This window comes from Saimiri boliviensis, chromosome 10 (assembly GCF_048565385.1).
Source record: "Saimiri boliviensis isolate mSaiBol1 chromosome 10, mSaiBol1.pri, whole genome shotgun sequence".
Classification (NCBI taxonomy): domain Eukaryota; kingdom Metazoa; phylum Chordata; class Mammalia; order Primates; family Cebidae; genus Saimiri; species Saimiri boliviensis.
The window spans coordinates 24,376,995-24,390,458 of record NC_133458.1 but is presented as its reverse complement, the minus strand read 5'-3'; the positions used below and the strand labels follow the sequence as shown (position 1 = coordinate 24,390,458).

The 13,464-nt window shown below is 36.6% G+C and overlaps 1 protein-coding gene across 2 annotated transcripts in view; it reads right to left on the bottom strand.

Annotated features, from left to right (window-relative positions):
- CHCHD3 (coiled-coil-helix-coiled-coil-helix domain containing 3) overlaps positions 1–13,464 on the bottom strand; it is a 293,060-nt gene that overhangs the window by 230,706 nt on the left and 48,890 nt on the right. For both annotated transcript variants that reach the window (XM_010342955.3, XM_039472913.2), the window contains exon 3: positions 4,608–4,689. In XM_010342955.3, the coding sequence (XP_010341257.1) occupies positions 4,608–4,689 (82 nt within the window). The remainder of the gene's footprint in view (positions 1–4,607; positions 4,690–13,464) is intronic.

The following is a 13,464-nucleotide window of genomic DNA, read 5'->3' as shown; positions in this document are numbered from 1 at the left end:
AGCAAGTAATTTTGGTTGATGTACAGTTAGTTCCAACATCAAGAAGCTATTCCCTTTCTTCTTGGTTTCTTAAAAATAAAATTATTAAAACTGAAACACTTTCACTTGCCTTTATAGGTAAAGAGGTGAAATTCAAATGCCAAAGGTCAGAGGTCAGAAGTAGTCACATTTTTCTTGCTGTCAAAGACTGACTTTTGAAAGTAGGGCACAGGGGAGAAGTAAATCATAATTTAAAATTCTATACTCAAACTGTAGCATATTATGCCTTTGCTATATTGGCCTACATAGTTACAACAAAATATGGTCAGCTATAATCCAAACACACAATTGAGTATCATAGCAAAAACAGACTGCTGACAGAGGCATTTACTCTGGATTCCGGGTACGTGGAGCAACTATTCTGTCTACTAGATGTTTTGATAAGCAAAACCATGATTTCAAATTCAACCTAACAATTTTCGTGTGTGGACTAATATATCAGCGATTTGTGGGTAAGTGATTTGTGGAAGCAAAGTACTTAAGATCCCCATAAAACAGGATAAATCTATGATAAAGTGAATTAGGAGTCCATATCTAAGTGTTTTCTAAAACTGAAAATATAATATATATAGTAATTGCGCTTATAATTAGTAACCATATTGTCACTGTGGACTTAGTAAGAAACCTCCTCTGGGGCAACTTTTAAGTATGCCACCTCTGCATTAGATTTAGGAGTGGAGACTTACAGGGACTGGGGTAAATTTTAGATGACCTAATGAAATATTGTCAGTTTCAATGATTTTGAATAGAATCTAAATGTATGTGGCCCTACCGGTGACAGATGCTGAAAAAAGGCTTCTGTATTAAGCAGAAGGTAAAGCTAGACACTCGGGAAATCATTCCAAGTTAACAAATGTTATGTGGTCTGGAGTGTATATGGACTGCGTTTCATCAATTCTAGGACACATATTTTCCACGTTTTCACAAACCTAAAAGCATTTGAAAATTGCTGTCTGCCAGGCAGCAGTCCCACTGTAGTTGTCATGGCTTGCACTTAAGCATCAAAATTTGCAGAACTGATGTCAGCAGCTTGGAAAAATTCCAGGAAGAAGAGTGGAACAATCTTTTAAGGAATGCTTTGTCACCAAGGTTTTGATAGCATAAAATATGATGTTGTGTGGAAAAACAAAGACATCAAACCATACGTCCAGAAGTGATCCAGAACAATTAAACCCAACATGGGTGGGTTTGAAGAATACCTTAACCCATAGTTTCTCGCTATTGGTACAACTGACATTTTGAACAAAATAATTCTTTTTTGGTGGGGGGAGGATGGCCAGGGGTTAGCAGGTAGCGGCAGTAAGTGAGGACTGTCATGTGCATTACAGAATGTTTGCAGCATCCCTGGTCTCTATCCACTACATGCCAATAACGCTTGACAAGTTATGACAACCAAAAATGTCTCCAAACATCGTCAAATGCCCCCTGGGGACCAAATGCTCTCCCAGCTGAGAACCACTGCCTTAATCAATTTATTTTGCTTACTTTTTCCTTCTTAGGAATATACATATATGTTTTCAAAAATTCAAAATTAGTGTTAATGAAAACTGTTCAATAAGAAAATCCTGAGAGATAAAAGTATTGTGTTAAAACTTGCAGCAATATTTTTCATAGAGTACATCAAATACACTAAAATCTTAAAATCAGTGGCATGCAATGAAATTTAGCCACCCAGCATCCATTCTCCCTCCTTATGGAATGCTCCCCATGATTTCCTGCTAGGGAACTATTTCCTCACTATGCACAATTCTAGAAATAGCCAGTTCTCCCCTTGCTAATGGTTCTGTAGTCTTCCTTTTGTTTCTTTTGGGCTATATATTCTTCACGCTCCTAGAAATCTCCTTGCTTTCTACACTAATCAGAGCTAAGTTTCAGTCTTCCAACTAAACAAATCTAACGGAAACAAAGTGCTTACCTCAACTACGCTGACAGAAGACATTTTGGAATACTTCTCTGCTGTAAAATTCACCTGCCTGTTAAAATGACACCACTTCTCCTCAGCAATCACCACATGGGTAGAGTGACTAGAGGTATGGATGAAACCAGAATTGCTAAAAACTGTGTCATGTGGTATAGGGATTCACCATACTCTATTTTTCTCACTGCTTTAAAATTTCCATTTAGAAAGGGTTACATGATAGTAGATAGTCTATAAAGGAAAATATCCCGATCGAAATTAATTCCAAAGTCCTTGTCGAACAGGCTTCTTCGAAACATATGTGGATGCCTATGTCCAGATATTAAGTGCTTGAGAACTGGTCAACAGGTTGCTGCGCATTTGGAGCGAAAAGAGAAACCTTGGCACACAGGGCACATACCATATGAGGAACAGTACCAAGGTAAGAGGAGCCATTTTCTAAAACTGCCTGCAAATCTTGATTCAATTTAGCCAACACCTACAATAATGTATACATGCTCTGTGACTCCAAAAAGATGCTGCCAAAAGACTGCACACAAAACCTTCTTAATGCTACTTCTGAAGTTTCTTCTCTGGTAGAAAAAAAAAGAAAGAAAAAAATAGCTATTGATTCTTTTAAGAACTATCATATAGGTGAACACACATTTTTTTTTTTTTTTTTTGCCAAGATTTGACAGCTGGAAGTTTTCATGAAGGAGGCTTCAAACAAAACATTTTTTAAAAAGGAAAAAATAATATAAAGGCTATGCCACCCTCTGCTCTCCTTAAAGGTGACAGAAAATAAATTCTTTATCAATAGTCATTTGTCCAGGTTACAGCTAGGCTGCCAACCCCATTCCGCCTGAGATATGAAATTGGCTTTTACTGGCACCTTTTATTCATCTCATCTGCCCTTTCCCTTTCATGAGCCAAGGCAGAGCAAATGGGAGCTGAATAATGAAGAGAAAAAAAAACCACAGTGAGAGTTATTTTAACAAAAAGCCTGCACCATATGGAGAGAAGGAAAGACCCCAAAAAAAAAAAAAAAAAAAAATCCTATGTGAAATATAATAAGCAAAGTAAATATGAGAGTCTAACCAAAAAATCCCTATTAAAATAAAACTCAATTAAAAATAACAAAATTTCAAAGACATTTTACCATATTGTCTTTGCTTCTTAATGAAAGTAATCTAAATTTTTTTGAATATTTAAACTTCACTATCTAATTATACAGTCTATCAACCTAACCCAATTAAATAATTATAAAGCACTCCATGGAAAACTGTGGAAATATACGCAGGCCTTTTTGACAGTACCAATTACATCTTGATTTTTTAAATCGTAAGCCATGAACCTTCTCTATTTCCTGAGAAAATGGCGTTCTTAATCTAAAATTTATACTCTGTTCTGTATATTTTGTGAAAACTGGGAGTTAGCTTAGCAATTTGTCAAAAGAAATATTAAAGAATAATTATTCATCACTCATTTTAAAAATGAAATATTTAAGGCTCCAAGAGGTTAAATTATACGGTGAAGTTTCTATGGCCAGTGAGGACTATACTCCAATTTAATGATCCCTTACCTCCAGATCTCTCAGGCAAAATAGTTGGGCAGTTCAAAACAAAACAAATACAAACTAAGCATCTGCTCGGTGGCAAGCATGTGTTTGGTGCTCACAGTAAAAAGACATTCACACGATCATGTAAGCATAATTCTCTAAGCTATATGAAAACTCCAGAAATAGTACAGATGGAAAGCACTTTATCTTAGATTAAAATGTATTCCCATCTTTTTATGAATAAGTACATACTCAAACTTCAAAAAGTGGTACATTCTTTTAAAAAAACATCGTTTTTTAAAAAAACGATTTATGGTAGTTTTTTTAAATTTCAGTTGATAGCTCGTCAACATCTTTTTGAATCGGCACACAAGGCTTTAACTGATGGTCTAGTATTCCACCGCAGGCATGTACCGTAATTCATTTGGTCAGTCTCCCAGGATGGTCAGTTCGGATTGCTTCCAATTTTCTACTGTTACAAAAACACTTCAGTGAACATTCTTTTAGGGGTTGTTTGTAGTAGTAGTAATAATGGCAACAATAAGATGGAAGAGTGTGCAGAGGAAAAAATCTCAAGCAATAAAATGTCAAAAAGGGGTTAACTTCAGAGGCTGTTAACAGGATTTTTATTTCCAACCTTACTGATATCTGTAACATCCTAATTTTTTTTAAGTGAATAGAATAATTATTAGTGCTATTTGTTAATCCAGGCACTATGTATCACACATGATATTCACCATGAGCCAAAATATTTACTTTAGTGCCTGTAGCAGGCAATATAATTTTCAATCATGAATACATTCGCTGATCAACTGGGAAGTTCCTGGAGAATCCTCAAAAACTCCTTCTCATATATTGAGAAAACAGGGCTCCATATTCAAGCAACCAATACAAGAGATATAATGATAATTCGCAGTCAATTTTGGGAAGCAGGTAACATAAGGCTCTAAGAGGCACAATCTAAACCCAAAAATGGCCAAGTTCATGTGTTCAGCATATTCTGAGGTTCAGCCATACACAAATAATGAGCTTTATTACCATGATACTTCTCTGAAAATATTTGGTAAATATGACAAGTCCACCCAAACCTCTCTCTGATACCACAAAACTCACCGTTTCTGATCTTCAGATTCTTTCTTGGCTTGCTCCAATGCCAGCTCCTCAGCTACTCTTCTTTTCAATTCTTCATCAGAAACTAGAATCAATAAAGAGCAGGAGGAGATAAAATAGGTGACTTCTTAAAAACAAATGTGAGGAAATACTCAGGAGAACCCAGCTGAGACTAGATTTGAATGGGCAAAGTTTGCCAGGTGGCCAGTGTCTCTGTGGAACTTCTGAAGCACTGTGGAAAAGACCAATTAGTGCACTTCAGGAGTAATTGAATCAAGAGCTCCCTGGTAACCTAGATTTCCACTCCCGCCAAAATTTGTAACAAACTCAAGGAACTGCTTACTGCACAATGGGGACTGAGTCAGGAAGGACCAGTTCTGTAAGATGATGTCCTAACATTAAAGTCTGACAGTGGTGTGTAGGGAAAGGAGAGGCTGTAAGGAAGGGACTTTGCAGGGGGAAAATGACCAAAAAAAAAAAAAAAATCTTCTCACTTCAGTAATTAAACATGTAACAAAATCATGTATTACAAAGAGAAAATCATTTGTAGTTACATTCATTTTTCCATTATTTGTGAAAAAAGGCATTTGTCATTTATGAAAATTTTGCAACTCTATTTTTTGGAATACATGTCATCCAAATTCAAGCGTCAGCAGCTGGAGAGAGACACAGAAGAGTGCTGAGAACACAGCTGGAGCTTTCTAAATACATCTGGTCTTTCCAATTAGAAGACTGTGTATGGTATGTTTCATAAAGGGTCTTACAGCTATGATGGTAAATAAAATTGACAAATTTCACATGCTTCCTTAAGAGCCTTCCACAAGAAATAAACAAAAACTAACTCCTCTTCACTAGAGACCTACTGCCCAAAATTATGAACAAGAAAGCACCGAAGCACTCGGGAGAATCTAGGAATATCCATGGGACCTAAGTTTTATTTCAGATGGTTGAGCCTATTAGATGGAAAATTAGACAACAGTGTCTCTTTTGGTAATCTTGACATTATAAATGCTTAGTCCCACAGCATGCAAAAATACTATTTACAATAGGAAATGCAAAAACCCTTTTAAATATTTCACCGACGTGGGTTAGTTAACAAAGAAGATATCGGAAAGATCAGAAGGATGATTTCTCTTAGTTGTGGACTATCAGAGTGCAACAGCAGGATCCAATGACACCATCAAGAAGGGAAAAAGCCCTCAGAATGGGAAAAAATATCTGCAAGTCATACCCAGCTGACAAGGGACTCATATCTGGTGTATGCAAGTAGATAGAGCACACAATATATAAAGAACTCTTACAGACAAACAATAAAAAGACAACCCAATTAAAAATGGGCAAAGGCTATAAATAGGCATTTCTCCAAAGAAAATACACAAATAGTCAATAAGTACATTAAAAAAATGTACAACAGCATTAGTCATTAGGAAAACACAAATGAAAATCACAATAATATATCATTTAAAACCCATTTTAATCAAAAAGACAATAACAAGTGTTGGTGAAGATGCAAAGAAATTGGAACCCTCACATATTGCTTGTGGGAATGTAAAATGGCTCGGCCACTGTGGAAAACAGTTTGGCAGTTTCTCAAAATGCTAAAGAGTTACTACATAAACCAGCAATTCTAATCATAGGTCCTCTATATACTCAAGAAAATCTGAAAACATGTCTATACAAAAACTTATACATAAGTATTTATAGTGGCATTAGCCACAATATCCCAAAACAAAGCGCAACCTAAATGCCTAGAAGCTGATGTGGCGTATCCCTTCAATACAATATTGTTCAGCCATAAAAACTAACAAAGTACTGATACATGCTACAAAATGATGAATCTTGAAAACGTTATGCTAAGTGAAAGAAGTCAGACACAAAAGGCCACCAACTATATCCATTCATATGAAAAGTCCCTAACAGAAAAATCCATAGACACAGAAAGTAGATTAGTAGTTTGCCGGGGTAGGAGAAAGGGGAAATAGGGAATGACAGCTAATGAATATGGAATTTCTTTTTAAGATATTAAAAATATTCTTTTTTTTTTTTTTTGAGACTGAGTCTCACTCTGTCATCCAAGCTGGAGTGCAGGGGTGCGATCTCGGCTCACTGGATCTCCGCCTCCTGGGTTTAAGCGATTCTCCTGCCTCAGCCCCCCAAATAGCTGGGATTACAGACATGTGCCACCGTGCCTGGCTGATTTTTGTATTTTTGGTAGAGATGGGGTTTCATCATGTTGGTCATGCTGGTCTCAAACTCTTGACCTCAGGTGATCTGCCCACCTTAGCCTCCCAAAGTCCTGGGATTATAGGCACGAGCCACCATGCCTGGCAGAGAATATTCTAAAACTAGATTGTGTGCTGGTTGCACAACTCTATAAATATACTAAAAAACACCGAACTGTACACTCTGAATAAATGAATTTTATGATATGCTAAATGCACCTTAATAAGCTGTAAAAAGAGAGAGAGAAAGGAAGAAAGGAAAGAATATAATAAAAAGAACATTGTACAGGGAATCAGGGAATAGAGGAAAAACTATTGAAGGTCTAATGCCAGCATGGCCATCAACAATCTGGGGGAACCTTGGGAAAGTGATTAACCTCTCTGGGGAGCAGGACAACAACTTTTTCTTAAATGGGTGTTTACGGTCCCTTCCAACTGTATACCATGCTTCTATTTTGCCTCTCTCTTACTTTATAGTCTATAGCATGAGAAATAACACAAGTCTCTACTTTGATGGAATCAAACAAAACCTAGAAAACCCCTAGAACAGAATTCTGTTTGCATTTAGGCAGGTATCAGAGCTCTTTCAGTATGAAAGATTTTTAACAATCAAAGTAAAGGCAGAGAAATTGCAGGCAGTAAGAGCTCCACAAAAAGTCCAAATAGTCTGCTTTTCTACTAGCCAAATTTTGGATAAATCAGTTAATCTAACTGAATTTTAGTTTCCCCATCTAAAAATATGACATATGAGTGCACCTGTCAGCTATGAAATTCTAGGCTATACACTCCACAAGTTACAATTTTCACACTTTCATCTACTTCTCATAAACAAGTAAAACAACGTGACTAAATTTTTTTCAAGTTGTATACAGCCAATAGCTCCACTAGTAGCAAAAATTAAGACAAATATTTAACATAATTAGTATGACCTGATCATACCAGTTAGGATCAACTCACAGTCAAATGGTTTATGTGAACTCATGCTGCCTCTCCTGGACTCCTTCAAATTAGAACACCAAGATATTTCCCAGGCAAATTCAATCAGATTCTCAATCAAAATTCAATTTAATTTAATTCAATTAAAACTAGGCTTCTGTAAAACCTCAGAATCTAACTATGATGCACTGAGATCAGGGTTCTAAGAAAGATGATAAAATTTTATCTTACCTTTTTTTCTTATCTTGGGTTTTTTGTTTGTGCTTATGGTTTGAATGTCTGTCTCCTTCAAAACTCTTGTGGAAACTTAATCCCCACTGTGGCAGTATTGAGAGGTAGGGCCCTTAGGAGGTGAGACTGGGTCATGAGAGTTCATGAATGAGTTAATCCCTGCATGAATTAATGGTTTATCATGGGAGTGGAAATCTTAAAAAGAAAAAGAAGGCCAGGCACAGTGCCTCATGCCTGTAATCCCAGCACTTCGGGAGGCCAAGGTGGGCAGATGATGAAGTCAGGAGTTCAAGACCAGCCTGACTAACATGGTGAAACCCCATCTCTACTGAAAACACAAAAATTAGCTGGGCGTGGTGGCATGCGCCTGTAATCCCAGCTACTCAGGAGGCTGAGACAAAAGAATCGCTTGAACCTAGGAGGCAGAGGTTGTAGTGAGCCAAGATCATGCTACTGCACTACAGCCTGGGTGACAGAGCAAGACTCCAGCTCCAAAAAAAAAAAAAAAGAAAGAAAGAAAAAGAAGAGAGAGCTGGACTAGCATACTGAGCGCCCTCATCATGTGATGCCCCCACACAACCTAGGGATTCTACAGGAGTCCCCACCAGTAAGACCTGCACCATATGCAGCCTTTCAACCTTGGGCTTCAAAGCCTCTAAAACATTAAGTAACAAATTTATTGTCCTTATAAATTACCCAGTTTTACATATTCTGTTATAAGCAACAGAAAAAAGATTAAGCAGTTTGGTCTTTCCAGCTTCACGAAGGTATAATTGACAAATAAAAATCGTACATATTCAAGGTGAACTATGTGATGATTTGATACGAATCATGTAATGATTACGACAAATACACGCAGCACCACACAGTTACCACTGGGGTGGGGAGCACTGGGGACACTTAAAATCCATTCTTTTATAAAATCTCAAGTAAAAAAATGTTATTAACTAAAGTCACCATCTTATAACTGAAAGCTTGTACTCTTTGATCAATATCTCCCAATTTCCCCATCCCATATCCCCTGGTAATCACTCTTCTACTCTGCTTCTTAGAGTTCAACATTTTTAGGTTCCACATACAGTTAAGGAACATAGAGTATTTGTCTTTCTATGTCTGGCTTATTTCTCTTGGCATAATGTCGTATCTTCAGAGTACACTTGATGCCTATGACATAGGGGTATCTTCCTACCAGGGGAAAAGCACAAATCAGTGGTGAGCTGTTTATTCCAATGTGATCAAACGGTGACCAGCTGGGTGGACAGGCACGAAGCCATGTGGTGAGAATGTGGAAAGAAAGCGGTTTGGGGGTGAAGAAAATGCAGCTTGGACAAGGCTTGCTATTTCTTTCTCTATCCCCTTCTGCCTACTATCATTAGCCCTGCCACCTGCTATGCGGCAAGGTAAGAAGGAGACGCAGATAACAGGTGGCATCATCTACACCATGTACGCCATGACAGGAGAGGAAAAAGTGGGAAGAGGAAAAGAGCAGCAATGAAAGGGACAGGAAAGCTCCCGTGGCCACTGAGAAAGCCATGACCAAGTGACCAGCTGGTTGACAACACTTCTGGTCCATAAAAGAACAAGCACAGCTGTCTTTCTAATGTCCTACCTATTTCCAGAAAAGAAAAAAAAAAAAAAAAAACACAAATTTTGGGTCAAGCCCAAGGTCACAACTCAGAAACTAATTACCTTAGCTACAAATGAGAAGTTAAAATAACAGAAGATAAAAACATGACCTAGCATAAAGACTTTAAAATCTAAAATAGCAAATCAAAGCACAGGCAGGAAAATAAACCAGTGTGGTAATGGGTTCTGGGCAAATCTAAGCTTCATGTTATTTGTTTTTAAATCAATAGAATACATAAAGCAATACTGTATTTCTTTTGATAGGTCTGACCCAAAGTGCATGAGAGAAAAAGATACAGCATTTGGAAACCACTATTTAAAATGGCCTTTCTGAAAACACTCTTTTCAGCTCCCAGGATCTGAACATTTTCTCAAATAAAACTGTTATTAAACTAAAAGGTCAGTGTTTCAGGATGGGCTAGTTTAAGAGAAGCACAAGAAAGGCCAACTTTACCTATTAGCACAGTGAGTTTCCAAGCAAATCTTTGGGAACTGGCAAAGTTTGTGAAGCAAGAAAAGGAGTAAAAACAAAAAAATGTTCAAGCCATATAAATCCCATTTGCCATGGAAAATTGCAAACCTATTTCAAGTTCAGTAAGTATGGTTCCATGGTTTTTGCATACACACATACTCTCCTTTTAGAAATGTGTTAAGACAAAAGAATGTTTTCTTCCCATACTTATATATCCTGTACTTTTAAAAATTCTTCTCAGAAACCATTTTAATTTCTTTCTCAATGGCGAATGTATCTTAACAAACACAAACACTGGCATTTTGTCAATTAGTTACAGATATAAATGCTGAACATAGAAACATGTAAGAAAAAGCCAAGCATTGCAATTGCTTAGTTATAGCAAGTGTGCCCTAAACCAGTGACTTGAAACCATTGTTGAAAATAATAAATACTTGGATAGTTGAAAGCAGCTCTGGATTCCTAACCAATTCTTGTTTGTATTTACTAAACAATATTCTAAACAAATATTTTGGCTAGTCCAAGGGTCTTCTTTACGGCTTACTTAGGAATCTTCTGATCCCTGTAGCCACCAAAATTTCCGGGCTACAAATCTGAGTTCAGGATCAAGTAAGAAAGTCCAAGATTTCAAAACTTATACTTGATTCTGAGTATTCTTAGGAAAAGTGAGGAAACGCTTATTCGTCAAAGAAAGTGTAGCATAAATTCAATACACCTCACCTGTCTTCTATGTGACAGGTGATGCCCAAATTCCTGTTTACAGAAACTGGTTAAACTAGAGCTATGAAGAGAGGAAATGTAATGGGAAACATAATTATACATTTTACATTGATCCTTGAGTGGTGAACAGAAATGACTCCAAAAGACAGAAGGACTTGAACTCACCAACTATGAAAAACAGAAGACTGCAAATGCAACCATGATTTGAAACATACATAGATTCCCTAAACCTCAAGGAACATACTTAATTTCCTTTGCAACTTTTCCCACTTGTAATTCCCCTTTCCTTCATTTTCTTTGCATAATCCTTATGCTATAATTCCCTCCCCATTGCAGTATTTCTTAAACAATCTCTTTAAGTTGCTAATAAAAAATTATAGCTTGCTTCTTAGAGAAAGAAATATCAGTTCCTTTGGGACTTTTCCTTTAGTGTATTTTTCTTTCTGGTTTTACCATTTGCTGATAGAGGTCATGGCCAATTTTGTAAAGTCTATGTACTAGTTTAAACACACTAAAGAGAAACCATGAAGATCTTCCCCGAGAACAAAATAAATATATGTACCTGCATAATATAAGCAGCAGATTTTAGATAAAGACTCTGATTATCCCAGGATTGAGACAGTTAAGCAAAAGGTTATACCATAAGATATAGCCAAATTAAATTTTCAGTTCCATAGAAATGCCCATTAATCTTAAAATTTCAGTAAATTCATTAATATGAAGACCATTTATTGTTTAGAAAAATAATAATCAAAGCATCCATGCAATCAATGAAATACAACACAAAGCATACTAGAGCTAAATGACTCACAGCACAGATTATAGGATAAATCTTGTCCTGCTTCTTATCTTCTAAAAGGTACAGGGTTTGATTGGAAGAAGAGTTAAAAGATGACTAGGATAAATCTCAAGGGTTAGAAATAAACATGTAACAGTTTGCCATTATCCATTTGTAGCACCATTTAGTTGGCAGACAAATAAACCTGATTTAAACACACACAAAGAGAATATAGGTATAGTCAGCTGACAGTTACCTTCTCTATCTTGTAAGGATAATGTATCTTAAGAGTGCCTTCAAAACAAATGCCATCTGTCTACTACCTGGCAGGGGTAACTGTGGCTACTTACACATTAAAGTTAATGAAGATGGTAGAATGAAAATTCCTCATTGCACATTCGTAATCATAAATATTGTATCAGAAGGCGCAGTGTTAGGAAGAGTTTGGCAACCTAAACATTAACAGCATCAAGTTAACGGTCTATTTTGTAGCATTATCGCTCCATCAGGATTTATATATCTTTGTAAATTTCTAATCTGAATGGCGTATTATGCAAATAATGTCCATTTTATTTTTTGCTTCACAATAAGCACCCAAAGAAACTAGATCCATGTTCCATTCCATGTGGAAAAAAAAACATCCGTACAGGGCTATAGCTGTATAGCAAGAGACAAGCTTGCAATTCATATTCTACAATTTAGACATCTTAAGTAGACAATTAGTAAAACCAATATTGAGAATGAGATATACCTAGTATTTCACGTCTTAATACTCTGAATACTTTGTGAGGTTGCAAGACCTCACAAAGCCTCCAGGAAAATAAGATCTATAATTTAAATTAAAAAATAATAATTACCTTTGGATATTGCTTTATTATATATAGCTTAATTTTTTTGTTGTTTCAAAATGGTTATATTTTATTCACTGGAGATAAAACTATAAAACAGTGTTAACTCTCCAAACTAAATGAAGTACACAAACCACCCATTTCCATTTCATTCAAATAGTCCTGTGTGGCCAAATTTAAAGCTTTCTTCAGGAGTCATGAAATGCATAGAGGACCAAGCTGGAAAAGAAAGGTAGTGGCCACCACAACCACTAAGCTTATTCTTCTGGAATCTCCTTTACAAAAAAATCTGGAGCCATCACTAATGACAATGTGTTGTTTACAAAGGAGAGGAGAGCAGGTATTCATTACAGCTTTAATGCCCTGGCTATGGAGTTTCCATTTCAATGCTGAAGCAGTTTTCTGTGCTCTAATCAACTACATGAGTTATTTTTGTTTTCTCTAATTGTTTTTTCCAAATCAAGTTTGATTCCAAATTAGGTGAATCAATCAATTTACTAGGTAGTACATCCACACTGACATTATCCCACACTAGGCTTCATGAGAGATGAAGACATATAAAATGATCTCTACCATTAAGGAGATTCCAGTCTGAGTCAGTAAAATTGTGCTATTGAGGTTCAGTATTCAGGAAACTTATCAAGGTGAGCTGTAGTTAAGGATGTTGAACTTGAGCAGGTAGATGAAAAGGAAACCAAACAAAAGTTTTTTGTAAAAAGTAAAAACAGAAGGGTAAATTAGGCTAAATTGCAGCGAGTGTTGGAAAGTACAAAGGACTTTAAATAAGAAATACTAAGAAATAGGGCATCCTGGACAGTTGGGAAAAAATGGTAATAATGCAATGAAATGGAGTGTTACGAGAAATGTAATCTGGTAAAGGTTTGCAGGTAAACCGGGAGGGAAAGCATAAGGCAACCAGTGGGTCTCAAAGTGTAATCCTGCCTTCCCCCCAAAGCAGCAGCATCTTCTGGGAACTTGTTAGAGGTGCAAATTCTTCATTCAGCCCCACCTCAGACTTAAGGAATCC